The sequence below is a fragment of the Rhincodon typus genome, chromosome 32 (genome assembly GCF_021869965.1).
Source record: "Rhincodon typus isolate 14 chromosome 32, sRhiTyp1.1, whole genome shotgun sequence".
NCBI classification, from domain to species: domain Eukaryota; kingdom Metazoa; phylum Chordata; class Chondrichthyes; order Orectolobiformes; family Rhincodontidae; genus Rhincodon; species Rhincodon typus.
Genome location: NC_063363.1, coordinates 31,469,170 through 31,485,751, shown reverse-complemented (window position 1 = coordinate 31,485,751; position 16,582 = coordinate 31,469,170). Strand labels below are relative to the sequence as shown.

The window sequence follows — 16,582 nt, the reverse complement described above, 5'->3', positions numbered from 1 at the left end:
AGAATCTCTTGTCTGACCCCCTATCTACTGAGTCTCCTTTCACCAAGGTCCCGTTCACCTTTACCCTTTCCCACTGTGCCCCAGAGCCAGTCGTAGTGCCATTGACCTGGCTACTGATGCTTTCCACTGATCGGTCATTCCCCAACCCCTCCAGCAGTATCCAAAACTATATACTTGTTTGAGGGGAATGGCCACAAGGGATTCCTGAACTCTCTGCCTACTCCCTTTGCCCTTCCTGGTGGACACTCAGCTACTCTCTGCCTACGCCTTAGATGTGACCACCTCATCATAACTCTTATCCATGATGTGCTCAGCATCTTGGATGACCTGGAGTACATCCAGCTCCAGCTCCCTAACACAGACTCCAGGAGCTGCAGCTGGGTGCACCTCCTGAGGGTGTAGTCATCAGGCACCATGGAAGTTTCCCTGAGCTCTACATCCTGCAGGAGGAACAAGGCACTGCCCTAACCACCATCTCAAATGCTCTAAGACTAAAGAGGAAAGTTAAAAAGGACTTTACTTGAGTTTATCTGTACATTTTGCTGAGCCGCTGCTCACCGAAGCCTCGCAAGCCAATGCCTTACTTCTCACTCCAACAAATTTTCAATAACACGTCTCTCTCCCCTTTTTTTGTTTGGTTAAAGGAGATGGTGTTTTATAATGTCTCTGAACATGTTCATTGAAATAACAACTTGAAAAAAGGAACTACAATTCATTTGAGAGGTCATACAGGTCACCCAAGTCAAACTGCAGAAGGTAAAATTCCATTCCTGAGAATGAAACTTTCAATTTTTAAAACTTCATTCAGTAGCTAGACAGCATTTATTGCCCATCCCTAATTGCCCCGAAGGGCAGTTAAGAGTCAACCACATTGTTGTGGGTCTGGAATCACATGTAGGCCAAAACAGATAAGGATAACAGTTTAATTAGCAGGACATCAGTGAGCCAAATGGGTCTTTTTTCCTGACAAGTGGCAATGGATTCATGGTCATTGATTCTGAATTCAAATTTCACCATTTGCTGTGGCAAGATTTGAACCTGGATCCCCTAGACATTACCTGGATCTCTGGATTAACAGTCCAGTGATAATACCACTTGGCCTTAAAAATTGGAAGAACTGAAATGTTCTGAACACGTATCATCCAATTCAGCAACGAGATCATAAACCATTATGCGATGGTTACAAAGATTAGCATATATAAAAATAAACAGTGAAACGAGGAAGTTACGAATTATAAAAAGCTGTTGCAGACGTCATATGATTGAAGAGTGCTTTGACTGGCAGACAAGTCTCTCAATATGCTTGAGAAAAATGCTAACTTTTTTAAACCTCAGCTTCAAGAATGGTCATTTGAACAGTATCATCACGGTATTAAGAGACGAGGGATGGAAACCCCCAAGACTGTCGATTTCATGTTTTTAAAAAAGTTTGCTCCGCTCGTCTTACAACACAAGTTTAACACATTTAAAGCATAAGGCAAACATGCACGACTTTACATTTTGGCTCAATCTTTACCAGGAATGCATACAACTTGCTGGCTGATTCGGGCAGGAGTTACAAACTGAAGCAACGGGAGGAAGAGAAACAGTCCCCTGGTACAGGGCGGCCTCAGGAGGCGGGGAGTGGCCGAGGGCTTCCAGGCCGAGCCCGAGAGAGATTGCAGAGACCAGAGTGTAGCGTTGGCAGTCGCTGCTTTCGCCTGCAAAGGGAGCCAGCCTCATCTAGACCCCGCTCAGGCTGAGAAGTGGCCACCAAAAACTTCCTTTACAACTTGGAGCGGGGGGCGGGTGGTGACGCGTGTGGAACCGCCCCGAGCCCATCAACACCGGCTCTAATAACCCGGGGTGGGGAGGAGAGAGACAGGTGGTCAAAACTCACCGAGCGTTGTTCGTTTACGATCACTGGTGAATTACAAACGCTTCGAACTCTCGGAGCCTGGCGGAAAGAAAAAAGCTAGGCTAAAACCATCAAAATCACGAAACCCTCCTGCACCCTACACAGGCAGAACAATCCATGCTGCTTTACCTGCTACTTGCAAATTTCTTTAATCCCTGCCAACCTCAAATCAGGAAAATGCGCCGGCAGACGATAAGGACTGCAGATGCTGGTAGCCAGAGTCCGTAAATGTGAAGCTGGAAAAGACACAGCAGGAGGAGCATAAAGTCAAATGTTTCGGGACGAAACCCTACCACAGGTCGGGAAAGGGGGAAGAGGAGCCCAGATTAAATAGAGGGAGGTGGTGGATGCAGGTAGGAAGTTATTGTGATTGGTCAGTAGGAAGTGTGGAGTAAACAGGTGAGTAGGAAGATGGGCAGGTTATGACAGGTTAGGGAGGCGGGACATGGGATAAGGCTGAAGGTGGAGAGACTTTGAAGCTGAAGTCAATATTGAGGCCATTGGACTGTTGGTTCCCAAGGCAAAATTATTAGGTGTTGTTACTCCAGTTTACGTTTGGCCTCACTCTGACAGTGGAGGAGGCCAAGGATGGACATGTCACCAGGGGGGTGGGAGGGGGAATTAAAGTGGATGGCAACCAGAAGATCAGGTTGGTTGGTGCATGCAGAGTGCAGATGCTCTGCGAACCAGTCCCCAGGTTGTGTTTGGTCTTCCCGATATAGAGAAGGCTACATCGGCACATTCAATACAAACAGCATCATTTGAGATGTTGCCTCAAATAATGGATTTCTTCTTAAGTGTTCATGTTAGAGATGGTTTTAAACTAGTTAGTGTGTGTTGTGGGGTATTGTCACTCACGAAATAGAATCCTGAGAGTGTGGAAGCAGGCCATTCGGCCCATCGAGTCTACACTGACCCCAAACAACATCCCACCCAAACCCCACTCCCCTACCGTATCCCGGTAACCCTGCATTTCCCACGACTAATCCACCTAACCTGTGCATCTTTGGTTGTGGGAGGAAACCAGAGTGGTAGGAGGAAACCCATGCGGACACGGGGAGAATATGCAAATTCCACACAGTCACCAGAGGGTGGAATCAAACCCAGGTCCCTGGCACTGCGAGGCAGCAGTGCTAACTACTGAGCCTCTGTACCACCCCAAGGTGGGGTACATAGGCTTACAAAACAAGTGGATATGGCAGTATTACAGGGCAACTATTTGGATAATGATCCTCAGAGAGGGACAGAGTACATAGAAAAATAGCAGTAAATAGGGTAAAAAGGGGAATAAATGGTAAAAGGGCGAAGTTAATAGCCAAAATAAAGCCAGTTAACTACGGTTGCTGGAAATCTGAAACAAAAACAGAAATTGCTGGAGAAACACAATAGGACGGGCATCTGTGGAGAGAAAAGAAACAGGCTTGCTGTTTCAAAAACAGTGACCCTTAATCAGAACACAAAATTAAAGACTCTTTACTTGAATGTACATGGTGTTTGGAACAAAATAAAACTTCACAAATACAGATTACTGGGTGTAATCTTAAAGCTATTACAGAGACATGGTTACAAGGAGATTGAAGTCAGGAACTAAATATTCAGAGGTATGTAACTTTTTGAAGGGACAAGCAGGAAGGAAAGTATGGTGCGTCGCATTGTTGGTATGGGTGAAATGATCTTGAATTGAAAGATGCACAATCCATTCGGGTGAAGAAAATAAAAGGAGTGACACTGGTAGTGGTCTACAGGCCTCCGAACAGTAGCTATACAGTGAGACAGAGTAAATAAGGACATAATGAAGGCATGTAGCAAAAGCAGCACATTAATCCTGGGTGACTTTCATCTACATGTCAATTGAGATAGATTGGCAGAAGAAGCCATGAGGAAGAATTCAGAATGTATTAGGACAGTTTCCTAGAACATTGTGTTGTGGATCCAACCAGCAATCAGGTCATTTTGGATCTGGCAACGTGTAATCAGGCAGTTTTAATAAAAATCAAGAGTAAAAGATCCTTTCAGAAACTGTGACCATAACATGGAAGAATTTAGCATTCAGTTTGAGAAAGAACAATATTTGTCAGAAACAACTGCTACGTTTAAATATGGGTAATTGTAAAGGAATGACAGCATAGCTGGCTAGAGTGGACTGGGGAAGGAGGTTTGCAGCAAAGATGGTTAAGGAACAATGGTAGACAATTTAGAAAATAGCTCATAGCAAGATATATTCCAGTTAGGAAGGAGGATTCTGGAATGGTTGAACAGGGAAGTTAAAGACAAAGATAATGTCAGATTCTAAGGTGTTGGAGCAGATCTGTAGCTCAGGTTGTGGGTGTTCAGGTTGGTTGGCTCGCCAAGCCAACGAACCTCAACATAATATCAGATTGAAAGAAAAACACATACAATTTGGCAAGATTAGTGATAAGCTTAACTAACAGGAACATTTTAAACACCAAAAGAACCAAAAAAAAGGGAGAAAATAAACTTTGAGGGTAAACTTGTAAGTAATATCAAGACGAACTGCACGAGCAAAAGGAGGAGAGGAAATAAACACAATAACCATCACTAGAAAAAAAAAGTGCTAGGGAAACTGATGAGTCTAATGACCAATATATCTCCTGGACCTGATAGAATACAATCTAGGATAATAAAGGAAGTAGCTACAGAGTTTGTGGATGTACTAGTAGCAATCTTCTAGGAGTTCTTAAATTCTGGAAAAGTTCCAGGTGTTCGGAAAACTGCCAATGTAACACCTTTACTTTCAAAAAAAGTGAAGGAGACAAAAAAAGGTAACCATAAGCCAGTCTGTTGTTGGGATGTTAGACAATGTAGTAGTAGAGCATTTAGAAATGCATGATATGATGATGACATGAGTCAATGTGACTTCATAAAGGGAAAATCATGCATGACAAATTTATGAGAATTTTACAAGGTGGTAGTAAGCAAGATAGATAAAGGGGAACTTGTGGTTATAGTACATTTGGATTTTCGAAGACTTTTAATAAGATGCTACACATTAGGCTACTTAAGAGCCCATGGTGTTGGAGGTAGTATATTAGCATACATAGAGGATTGACTAACTCAGGAGACAGACATTTGGGTTAAGGGGGGCATTTTCAGAATGGCAACCTGTAACTATTGGTGTGCCACAGGGATCAATGCTGGAGCCACAATTATTTACTATGTATGTTAATGCATGGGAAGATGAAAGTGAATGCACTGCAGGAGAGTTTGTGGACATCACAATAATAGGCATGAAGGCAAGTAGTGAAGATGATACAATATACAATGTGATGCTGACAGGTTAAATGAGCGGCACGTGGAATATAATGTGGGGAAATGTGAAGTTTAGCAGGGAGAATAAAACTGATTATTTACGGAGAAAGACTGTAGAAAGCAACAGAACAGAAGGATGTGAGAATCTTGATCCATGAATCACAAAAATCTAGCATCCAAGTTCAGTAGGTAATAAAGGAAGGCGAATGGAATGCAGACCTTTATTTCAAAAGGAATGGAGTCTCAAAGTTGGGAGGTTTGGCTAAAATTGTACAAGGTGCTATGCATACCACAACTGGCCAATTGTGAGCAGTTTTTGGCCCTTCATCCAAGGGGAGGCATATAGACATTAGAGGCAGTCCAGAGAAGGTTAATTAGGCTGGTAGTAAGTACTGAAGGGACCGTCTTAGGAAGACAGCTTGAGTAGATTGAGCCTGTACTCATTGAACTAAAGATTGAGAGGTGACCACATTGAAACATACAAGATTCTCAAAGGACTTAACAAGATAGATGTGGAAAGTTGTTGCCCCTTATGGGAGAGTTTAGGACCAAAGGCATTATTTCAAAGTAACGTGTTGCACATTTAAAACAGATGAGGAGGAATTTCTTCTCTAAGGGTTGTTAACCTGTGGAATTCTCTACCAGAGGACTGTTGAGGCTGGGTCATTAAAAATATTAAAGACTCTGACAGACAGATTTTTAATCTAAAAAGGAATCAAGGGTTGTGCAGAAAATTCAGAAAATAGAGTTGAAGATTATAAGAGCAACCGTGATCTCATTGCATGATGGAGTACACTCAAAGGGCTGAATAGCCTACTTTTACTCCTATGACCTTTTGACATCATGAATAGTAAATCACAGATTTGCAGAACTGCTCCAGTGCAGGAGGCCATTCGGCCCTTTAAGTCTCTGCAGGCTCTCCAAATGAGCACAGGTAGTTTGCCTATAATGCGATAGTTGCATTCTTCTGTGCCCTTGTGCTACTGAAAATCACGTTATAGAAAATAGCTTTATAGGGAAATTGCTATAGAAAATCACAATCTGTACAGCAGAAAGTTCACATTATCCAAATAGCATCCACTATTCTTCAATTGCATTACAGCCAATTCGCGTTAACGCAACATACATTATAGCAAAAATACCTATATTATGATTTGATTTTGTTCTCCTGCCCTTTCCCATAGCCTTGCACATTGTTTCTAGTTAAATGATCACTCAATAACCATTTAACCACCTCATTTGAGCCTGCCTCGATCAGTTTTCCAGGCAGTTTTCTCCAATCTGAATCACTTGTCACGTGAAAAAAATCTTAGCTCCACATCACAACTGCTGCTTTTGCAAATCACTGTTAATCTGTGCATTGAGATCCTTTTACACGTGGGAGCAGTTATACCTTGCCTTTCCATACCCCTCATGTTTTTGAAATCTTTAACATATGTACATGCAGGGACTGGCCAACCCAATGAACACTAAAATTAATACTTTTAGTAGGTGCTGCTTGTAGGAAGAATACTTGTATCTTCATAAATACAGATGGGGTCCTGATTTCATAAGCCTCAGTGCTGCACTGAGAAATGCCCAGTTGTGAGCAAACCCAGGCTCTCAATTCCCGAGTCATAATGGAGTGGTACCAAGCTAAGCCTGGAGTAAAAACCTGTCATGGCATAATTTCAAATACTGGAAGACACCATTCAGCCCATTGGGTACATACTGGCTTGCCATGGTACAATCCAGTCAGTGACACTTCTCCAACCACTGTTGCCCTTCAAATTTACTTTCTTCAAATTCCTATGCAATTTCCTTTTAAAATTTGTCAAATGTACAATAGCAGCTTGAAATGATATTGAATACTGTACTTTAACCAAATAAACTATCGCAAGATATTTCATAGGAGCTGAACATCAATTAATCTTCATAGAGTCATTCAGTACAGAGACGCCCCTTGGTCCATCGAGTCTGCACTGACAATAAAACAACTCACTCCACACTAATCTCACTTTCCAGCACTTGGCCCATTTCTTTGAATGTTATATCATTTCAAATGCTCATCCAAAAACTTCTTAAACGTTGTGAAGTTCCCCACCTCAACTACCCTCCCAGGCAGTGTGTTCCAAATTCCTCCCACCCTCAGTAAAATAAATTTTCCTCAAATTGCCTCTCAACCTGCTGCCTTTCATCTTAAAACTATGCCTGTTATTGGCCCTTGAACCAAGGAGAATAGTTGTTTTCAATGAATTCTGACCATGCTTTTCAATCTCGTACAGCTCAATCAGGTTCCCTCTCAATCTTTTCTGCTGTAAAGAATACAATGTGAACTTAACCAGCCTCTCTTCATAGCTAAATTGATCCAGCCGAGGAAACATCTGGTGAATTTTCTTTGCAACCTCCTCCAGTGCAACCACATCCTTCTTATCATGTGGTGACCAGAACTGTACATAACACTCCAGTTGTGGCCTAAGCAAAGGTTTGTACAGATACAACATAACATCCCTGCACTTATAATCTATGCCATGAATGATAAAGGCAAGTATCCTGTATGCCATCCTAACTACCCTATTAACTAATCTAAGAACATAAAAGACAAATGAGCCTGAACCTATTTTTAGTGAGTGGTTTTTCTCCTTTTCATTATGTGTATCCCTCAAAATGATGGAGATGTAGTTTCAATACTTTAATTGGATAGGTAATTCTCAACATTAATCATCTACCTGAATAAATTTATATCTGATTACATGCATTCCAAGGATGATCCACAGGCCGATGGCCTGGTCACAAGAAACAGTCTAATATATTGGGACTGGTAGGTGGGGGAGGCAACATGGTGAACGACATTCTTCAATGCCACAGTGATATGAATATCACTGAACTAAGACAAGGTGGCAATTGCCTGCAGATAGTTCAGCACTAGATTGGCTTAATTTTCTGGACTAAATAACCAATGAAACCAACAGTAGTGTATCACTTTTCAAAATCAAGCCAACATGTAGACTTAATACATTTATCCAGCTAATTGGCACAACAACTTGCTTTGCATTTATGACACTTATCTGGTACAATATCCAAAAAGCACAACCATACAAGTGACTAAAAATCTCTCTCTTTGGACAAAATTTGAAGTGCTTGCTGATCGGTTCTGGGTCCTCTTTTGTCAGTCATTTATAGAAATGATTTGGATGAGAATATAGAAGGCGTGGTTAGTAAGTTTTCGGAAGACACCAAAATTGGTGGCATAGTAGACACTGAAGAAGGTTTTTCTAATATTACAAAGGGATCTTGATCAAATGGGTCAATGGGCTGAAAAATGGCAGATGGAGTTCAGTCTGGATAAATGTGAGGTTTGCATTTTGGTACAGCAAACAGGAGTATGGCTTGGACAGTGTTGTAGAACAGAGGGACCTAGGGGTGCAGGTACATAATTCTTTGAAGTTTGCATCACATATAGATAGGGTGGTTAAAAAGGCTTTTAGCATGCTTGCTTTCATTGCTCAGTCCTTTTGAGTATACGAGTTGCGAAGTCATGTTGAGGTTGTACAGGACGTTGGTGAGGCCTCTCCTGGAGCACTGTGTCCAGTTCTGTTTGCACAGCCATAGAAAGGATATTATTAAGCTGGAGAGGGTTCAGAAGAGATTTACCAGGTATGGAAGGTTGGAGTTATAAAGAAAATTTGAATAGACTGGGACATTCTTCACTGGAGCGTCGGTGGTTGAGAAATGACCTAATAGAAGTTTATAAAATAATAAAGGGGTATTTGTCTTTTCCCTAGGATGGGGGATTTCAAGACTAGGGGACACATTTTCATATTTTTAAGGTGAGGGGAAAGAGATTTAAAAAAGACATGAAGAGCAATTTTTTTTAAAAAACAGAGGGTGGTTCACATGTGGAATGAACTTTGAGGAAGTGTTGGATGTGGGTACAATTACAATGTTGAAAAGACATTTAGATAAGTACAAGAATAGGAAAGGTTTGGAGGGATATGGGCTAGGAGCAGGCAGGTGGGACTAGTTTAGTTTGGGATTATGTTTGACATGAACTGGTTGGATCAAAGGGTCTGTTTCTGTTCTGTACGACTGAGTCTAAGGGATCCAAAGCTCAATTTGGTAAAAAGCAAATCACTATTTGGAAGAACAACAAATTCCAAAAATACTGAAGGTCAGCACAAGCCAAGAACTCTACAGATATCTAGAATCACTCCATTTCAGATATAAAAAAAACTAATGGCAATGGAGCCAAACCAAAGCAAAAAAATTTGACATTCACCCCAGTCCATAAAAGAAATTTTGTCTTCAAGAAAGTATTATAGCTAACATATCAGAAGTTAGAAATTACGGAGATGGAACAGGGAAAGATCTATTTTCCATTCCAGGAATAGGGACAATTTGGCAACAGAGTCTTTCAAAACCAAGCCTAAATTTCCTTTTATGACTTTCAGACAAACCACAAGATGGTGGGCTTAAGTCTAATTTAAATCTGGGCTGACACACTAATATTGATACTAATAGGGGTGCAGCACTGTTGGCTGTGTTGTTTTCAAGACCCTAGATATTCTCTCAGATTGATGTGTAAAATCCTACTGCATTATCAAAAAAAATGCTTTTGGTAAACCTAATAAACAATTATTCCTCAAACATGTAATAGTATTGCAAACCAAGGATCATACCTGGGACCTGATGGTCTGGATAGGGACTCTGCCCCCTTGTGCTGGAGAACATAGGGCTAAAGTCTTTAGCACAAATACAGAACTCCACTTCCTACTGTTGCAGGATCAGAATATTTTAAAAAATTGACTTTGAATGTTTACTGAACTTTAAAGCATATCTAATAAACTTAATAGCTTTGAAAATAAATTCTGTATTACATATAGACGAGATTTTAAACAACAGTCAATACTGAGATAGACTGCAACAAATCACAAGAAGAAATTTTTAAAAAAACTGGCAGTATGGTTGTATAATTAACAACTGAATTTCAAACACATAAATGCTAAATACTTGATCGAACTTGATCAGAGTACTGTGTACAATTCTGGACATTATATTAAAAAATGAGGCAGTTAGACTGCAAAAAAAATTTAAATAAGGACTGTACAGACACAGTGGGGTGCACCTATCAAGGGTGAACATGCTGGCTGTCTTCGTTTGAAAGGGGAAGGCAGAGAGGTGATTACAAGACATGAAAGGTTTTGAGGTTGTAGATATGCTCACCAAGCCAGTGGCTTTGGTCACAAACGTTTCGTCACCCTGTTAGGTACCATCGTCAGTGCACCTCCGGTGAAACGTCCCACTTGTTATTTATATACTTGGTTTGTTGGGGTGATTGGTATTGCCTCCGGTTTTGTTTCTCAGGTTTTATGAAAGGTTTTGATGTGTAGACACAGACTGAATATTTCTACTTGTGGGAAAGTGCTAAACTAGAAGTCATCGATACAAGACAGTCACCAAGAAAGCCAATTGTGAATTCAGAAAAAAAAATCTTCATCCCGAGATGTGGAAGTGTGGAACTATGACCGTGGAATTGTTTAGACAATAGTACAGACGCATTTAAGGCGAAACTGGAAAAAACAGCTGAGAGAAAAGGTGATATATTGTCACAGTGAAATGAAGTAGGATGGTGGAGGTTTGAGGGGAGAATAAACCCAGGTTTGGGCTTGCGGACTTAATGACTTGCTGCTTTCCATATTCTATTTAATCCTTTGACAAGAAGATGAACACTTGAGGTTTTCTAAGATTCATTTAGAGTCACAGAGATGTACATCACAGAAACAGACCCTTTGATGCAACTTGTTCATGCTGACCAAATCTCCTAAATTAATCTAGTCCCATTTGCCAGCATTTGGCCCATATCCCTCCAAACCCTTCCTATTCATATAGCCATCCAAATGCCTTTTAAAATGTTGTAATTGTACCAGCCTCCACCATTTCCTCCAGCAGCTCATTCCATACACGTACCATCCTCTGCATGTAAAAGTTGCCTCATAGGTCCCTTTTAAATCCTTCCCCTCTCACCTTAAATCTGTGCCCTCTAGTTTTGGACTCCCCTACCTTGAGGGAAAAGGTCTTGACTATTCACCCTATCCATGCCTCTCGTGATTTTATGAACTTCTATAAAGATCACCCCTTAGCCTCTGACGCTCTAGAGAAAATAGCCTCAGCCTATTCAGCTTCTCTTTATAGCTCAAACCCTCCAACCCTGGCAATATCCTTGTAAATCTTTTCTGAACACTTTCAAGTTTCACAACATCCTTCCTATCACAGGGAGACCAGAATTGAATGCAATATTCCAAAAGTGGCCTACCCAATATCCTGTATAACTGCAACATGACCTCCCAACTCCTACACTCAATGCACTGACCAATAAAGGCAAATGTACCAAACATGTTCTTCACTATGATAACAAGGTGTAGAGCTGGATGAACACAGCAGGCCAAGCAGCATCAGAGGAGCAGGAAGGCTGACGTTTCGGGCCTAGACATTTCTTCAGAAATGTTATCTCAGATTCTCCAGCATCTGCAGTTCCTGCTATCTCTGAAACAATGTTCTTCACTATCCTGTCTACCTGCAACTCCACTTTCAAGGAATATGAACCCGCACTCCAAGGTCCCTTTGGCAACATTCCCCAGGACCTCACCATTAAGTGTATAAGTCCTGCCCTGATTTGCCTTTCCAAAATGTAGCACTTGACATTTAACTAAATTAAACTCCGTTTGCCACTCATTGACCCATTGGGCCGTCTGATCAAGGTCCTGTTGTACTCTGATGTAACTGTCTTTGCTGTCCACTAACCACCACCACTTCTGTCTAGAACTGTGATTTCCTCCCTTACCCTGCCACCTATCAACACTCTGAAGGGATTGACAGTCAAGAAATACAATCTTTTTCGATCTATTGATCAGAAGTATTCCTATGCCGAAGAGAAACACAATGAATACAATGCCAATGAATTTTTCTCCTTCTTAGAATATAAATTCACGGAAGCCAAGTTTATTGTCATGGGACATGGGATGCATGGCACTGAAAAGCCATTGCACAGAAATGAATCAAGAAGGTTAAGGTGATACAAATATAGCTTGGGAAATCAGAGTTTTAAGAGGAGAAAGAGTGGTACATTGGGATAAATGAAATTTTGAATTGTTGCACCATTGCAGAATAAATACCTAGGAAAAGTGCTGCAATAGAAATGTTGATTGTAAATGCTGCTACAGGTCTTGATTTTTTAAAAACCAGATACTAGGTCATCACACTGCAATAATTCATCAAAGAACACAGCTCGATCATTTAGTCCACAATCTGCCAAGGATCAGTTGTGAAATGAATTGCAGTAAATTCAAATTCCTTTTAAAAATTCAGTCCAAAAGTATCCAGGATTTGTCATGATTACATTTTGTGAAGTAGAGACGAACTGTGAATCAAAACTAATTTTTTGATATCTTCTAGGATATCTGATCACAAGAGGATTGCAGGATTTCACACTATGTTATTTTCCAGTACTTTGGTTCCTCTGAAGAATCGGATAAAGTCAAATGCACTTAGGTCAAGTGTTTTGAATTTTCCATCAAGAATGAGTTCAGCAATAGATCTGCCCACAGCAGGTGAGTGCTGTAGACCATGCCCACTGAAGCCAGTTGCAAAATACATGTTGGTAACCAATGGATGAGTGCCGATGATCGCATTCTGATCGAAGGTGTTGTAATCGTAGTAACCTGCCCAAGCACTTTTCAACTGAAGACAGAAATACATTAGGTTAAAATAATGGCAACAATTTCCCCATTGCAGAACTCTCTCTAAATACCCATAACTGCCCCAGACACACCCTGAAAATACATAAATATCCTGACAGAGATCCCGTGAGCACACACATCCATAGAGACCCCTTGCTTACACTCAATAATGCCTCAGATTCCGCAGCAAATCTGCACATATGCACCCCACCTCACAGATACCTCTTGTAAATATGCACACGTCGCCCCCGCCTCCTCCCCACCCTCACTCCCACAGATTGTGATTGCATTCTTGCAGGCACTCAGTCACAGAAACTTCCAGCAGGTGAGATTTGGAGAGGTGATCAAAACTTTGATTAAAATATGTTGATTTTAAGGATGGCTTTATAGGAAAAAGCAAAGTTGCAGGTGGGAGCAAATTCCAGACCTTCAGGCCTAGCTGAGTGACGGCACAACTGCCCATGATAGGGTCAAAGGACTGGGAAAGAATTAGAAGCCAGAAAGGGAGACAAACAGAAATAATGACCCAGAATTAGCTGGAGCTGGCATTACATGACTAGAGTTTATTCTTCTCACTCTTCAGTTTGGAATCCAAATGAACATGCCCATCACAGTAGGAAGTTTCAGCTAAAACCAAAATCAATCACTTAGCTCTGCTCACAAAACAGATTTCAGGCCAGAAATGGTCTGAGACTCAAACTGCATTACATACTGAATTAATTGATGTTGGTTGGATAGTAATGTACATGCTTAACCTTTATAAATGCCCTTATGCTCCCCAAGGAGAAATAAATTAACAGCTATAGTGACCATTCCATATTCCCAACCAGTGACTTCGGTTTGCAGAAGGATGAAGCTCAGAAACAACATCCCTCACTGTTAAGCTGACTACTGATTGTGAGTGATCTATGGGCTCCCACAAGAAAAATAGTCAGGCAAGCCAGGGACTAAAGATAGACAGAGTCTTACTTCAGTCACCATGAGGAAACAAGACAATGTTCAGAAACAGCCACATTACACTGTGCCAATATTCATGAAGATATTAAAAATGTTTCACGTAACTTACCTTCAAGGACACAAAAGCAGGCACTCTCTGAGCTAGTGTGGGCCAAACTGAGTCTTGGAAGTATTCATAATCCACCTCCAGATCACTGGTATCTGGTTCGTCCTCCTATAACAGCCAGGAATTGGAGTTATTAATGGCATAGGTGTGTCGATTCCATTTTATTCTGTTTTATTCAGAACAAAACAGACGGACAAATTTCCATTACATCTTTTTTGTGGATGGCCTACTTGGGATGGTGAACATTAGAAATTGAGAACGCACCATCTAACACTTCCAGGCAAGGAACAGTATAGCTCAGCCCAATCAGGCATTCCCAGATCTCAGTGCATTTGGATTAAGACTGGACTAAACTCATGTCACATAGTATTTGGTTCATGGTTGGGACTTTCAGTTCAACTACCTCAAGTAGATTTATATTCTGATGTTCAATGTTAAAGGCCAGAGAATATATTTTCCTGAAAAAGATGATAGAACAGCTTTCAAAGGGAATTGGAAAAATTCTTTGAAAAAACTATTACCAGGCATAATGGACCAAATGCCTCCTTTGCTGTGTCATACTTCCTGCCAGGGAAGATTTGACACATTTGGACGGAGAAAACAGTCAATGAGAATTTAAAAAAAGACAAAATAAGGGACATCTTCATAGGCATCCAAGCATAGAGAGCACACAACCATCCTGGTGACCTTGCCAACCCACACCACAAGCTCCCATATACAAAAAGGAGAAATGAAAATTGCAGCTTACACTGAACTCATTGTGCTTACCTCAGTTGGAGAAAGTCCTCCCAAGTAGTTTCCTCCAAAGCCTTCTCGACGGCAATAAGCTCCCTTGTGGTCAACAATCAACGGGCATTCCAGCCCTGGACCATTTGGACAGTGGAAGACATACACATATCTGACAGAGAATAAGGAAAGAAATTAAATTCAAATGAAGCCTCATTGATTTAACTGACAATGACAACCTGTAATAAGCACAGATTCATATGGTCCTAGCATGGTCCCAGAGTTTGCTCAGCTAACTAGTCTTAACTGAGGTAGTGGTGGAAAAAATACTTCTGGCTGGCAGGGAGATGAAAGCCAGTGATCCTGCTTCTGATTGTTAACATTCTCAGTTGGCACTACTCTCTGGATCACAAAGTTCACTCCAAGACCAGAGTAAAAATCGAGCTGACATTCCAATCCAGTGTTGAGTGAGTGTTACACTGTATGAAGTGCAGTGCTGCGAATAAAATGTTAAACCAATAACCAATTTGTTCACTCAGGTGGAAGCAAAAGATCACTAACTCCTGCCAACAACCCGAGAAAAGCATCTGAAAAGCAAAAGGGACTGCAGTTGCTGGAGGTCGCACAACTGCTCCTGATGCCTTTCCAGTTAGTAAAGTTTTCAAACTTTCCTTTTAGTGTCATAATGCCTTAAAATGAAGATCAAGGTACAAGTCCCTAAGAGTAAGAGGAGAAATGCCTCAAAGGAACAGGAGTGCCAGCAACCGTAACAAACGAATGTATCAGTGTTCAACACTGCAACATGGAATAAACTATAGCTGCCAAAGAACTGTGCCCAAACTAGCCCAAAATTTCTTGTTCAAACCAGCAGGTGGCAGATGTTTGAAATGTTTTGGTCAGTCAGTTGTGAAGTCGCCTCCCAAGTCAGAAAGGCTTTGTGGAACAAGTTCATGTGCAGCCCAGTTAGCTCAGTTCATAGTTAATGGGAGTCTTAACTCTAGGGTCACGGTCTCAAGCTCCACACTGGGGCTGATGATCCATTACTTAATATTCTATTTAAGGAGGTAAAATATTGGACACTATTAAAGGAGCAAAAATCAACATCACAAAAAAAACAGGTTATCTGGTCATCACCACATTGTTGTATGCGCGAGTTTGTTGTGCAAATTAGCAGTTGTATTGCCTGCTGTCAAACAACTACACTTCAAAATTATTTATTTAGCTGTAAAGCACTGAAATATCAGCTGGTTGTGAAAAGGACTTACAAAAATGCAAGTCCCTTTTTTGGACTTTGTGCGAACACAGGATGCAAACAGTTGAGTATCTTTGCTAGTGTGTTCTGCCTTGGCTGATACAAAAAGAACAGACACTTAGGTGAACAAATTAAACCTGCCACAGTAACACAGTCAGTGCCCAAGGGGAGGAAACATACAAAATGTTAAAAAGGTACAGTTTAAATCTTCTACATGAAACTCTGTTAGGTTAATAAATTTGCAAGCATAGGTTCTCAGAATATTCTGTTTCAAATCACTAGTCTAGAATGTTTAAGAAAATCTTTAGCTACCATTTGTTTGAACTGTTCGGAGATCGTTACCAAAAACCTGGTAAAGTATTATGCCTGTCATGGCTGTTCTCATTGCTGTTCTCCCCAAGGTTCCCCTTGTAACCATTCTATAATTAGGGAAGGCAATGGCCTAGGGGTATTATCGAAGAACTGTTAATCCGGAGACCCAGATAATGTTCTGGGGATCCAGGTTCAAATCCTGCCAAGGCGGATGGTGGAAATTCAATAAAAAATATCTGGAATTAAGAATCTAATAATGACCACGAATCAATTGTCAGAAAAATCCATGTGGTTCACTAATGTCCTTTTGGGAGGGCAATTGCCATCTTTACCTGGTCTGACCTACA

The 16,582-nt window shown here is 41.0% G+C and overlaps 2 protein-coding genes and 1 long non-coding RNA gene across 5 annotated transcripts in view; 1 reads left to right on the top strand and 2 right to left on the bottom strand.

The window, feature by feature from the left end:
• LOC109924105 (toll-interleukin 1 receptor (TIR) domain containing adaptor protein) overlaps window positions 1–2,144 on the bottom strand; it is an 18,901-nt gene extending 16,757 nt beyond the window's left edge. The window contains exons 1-2 of one of the 3 annotated variants that reach the window (XM_048615313.1): window positions 2,027–2,144; window positions 1,880–1,936 (exon numbers count right to left, since the gene is read on the bottom strand). The gene's annotated coding sequence lies outside the window, so the exon portion shown is untranslated. Of the gene's footprint in view, window positions 1–1,497; window positions 1,630–1,879; window positions 1,937–2,026 lie in introns of those variants that run through there. The other 2 variants (XM_048615315.1, XM_020524132.2) reach the window with 2 other exon arrangements.
• On the top strand, window positions 2,141–16,393 carry LOC125486692. Its single transcript, XR_007265331.1, has 3 exons — window positions 2,141–2,250; window positions 12,599–12,753; window positions 15,211–16,393. It is a non-coding gene; the product is annotated as an uncharacterized LOC125486692 (long non-coding RNA).
• The window catches only part of foxred1 (FAD-dependent oxidoreductase domain containing 1), a 38,620-nt gene continuing 34,139 nt past the window's right edge, over window positions 12,102–16,582 (bottom strand). Inside the window, exons 9-11 of the mRNA XM_020524208.2 lie at window positions 14,714–14,843; window positions 13,949–14,053; window positions 12,102–12,883 (exon numbers count right to left, since the gene is read on the bottom strand). Coding sequence (XP_020379797.1) covers window positions 12,629–12,883; window positions 13,949–14,053; window positions 14,714–14,843 — 490 coding nt within the window. The 3' untranslated portion in view covers window positions 12,102–12,628. The remainder of the gene's footprint in view (window positions 12,884–13,948; window positions 14,054–14,713; window positions 14,844–16,582) is intronic.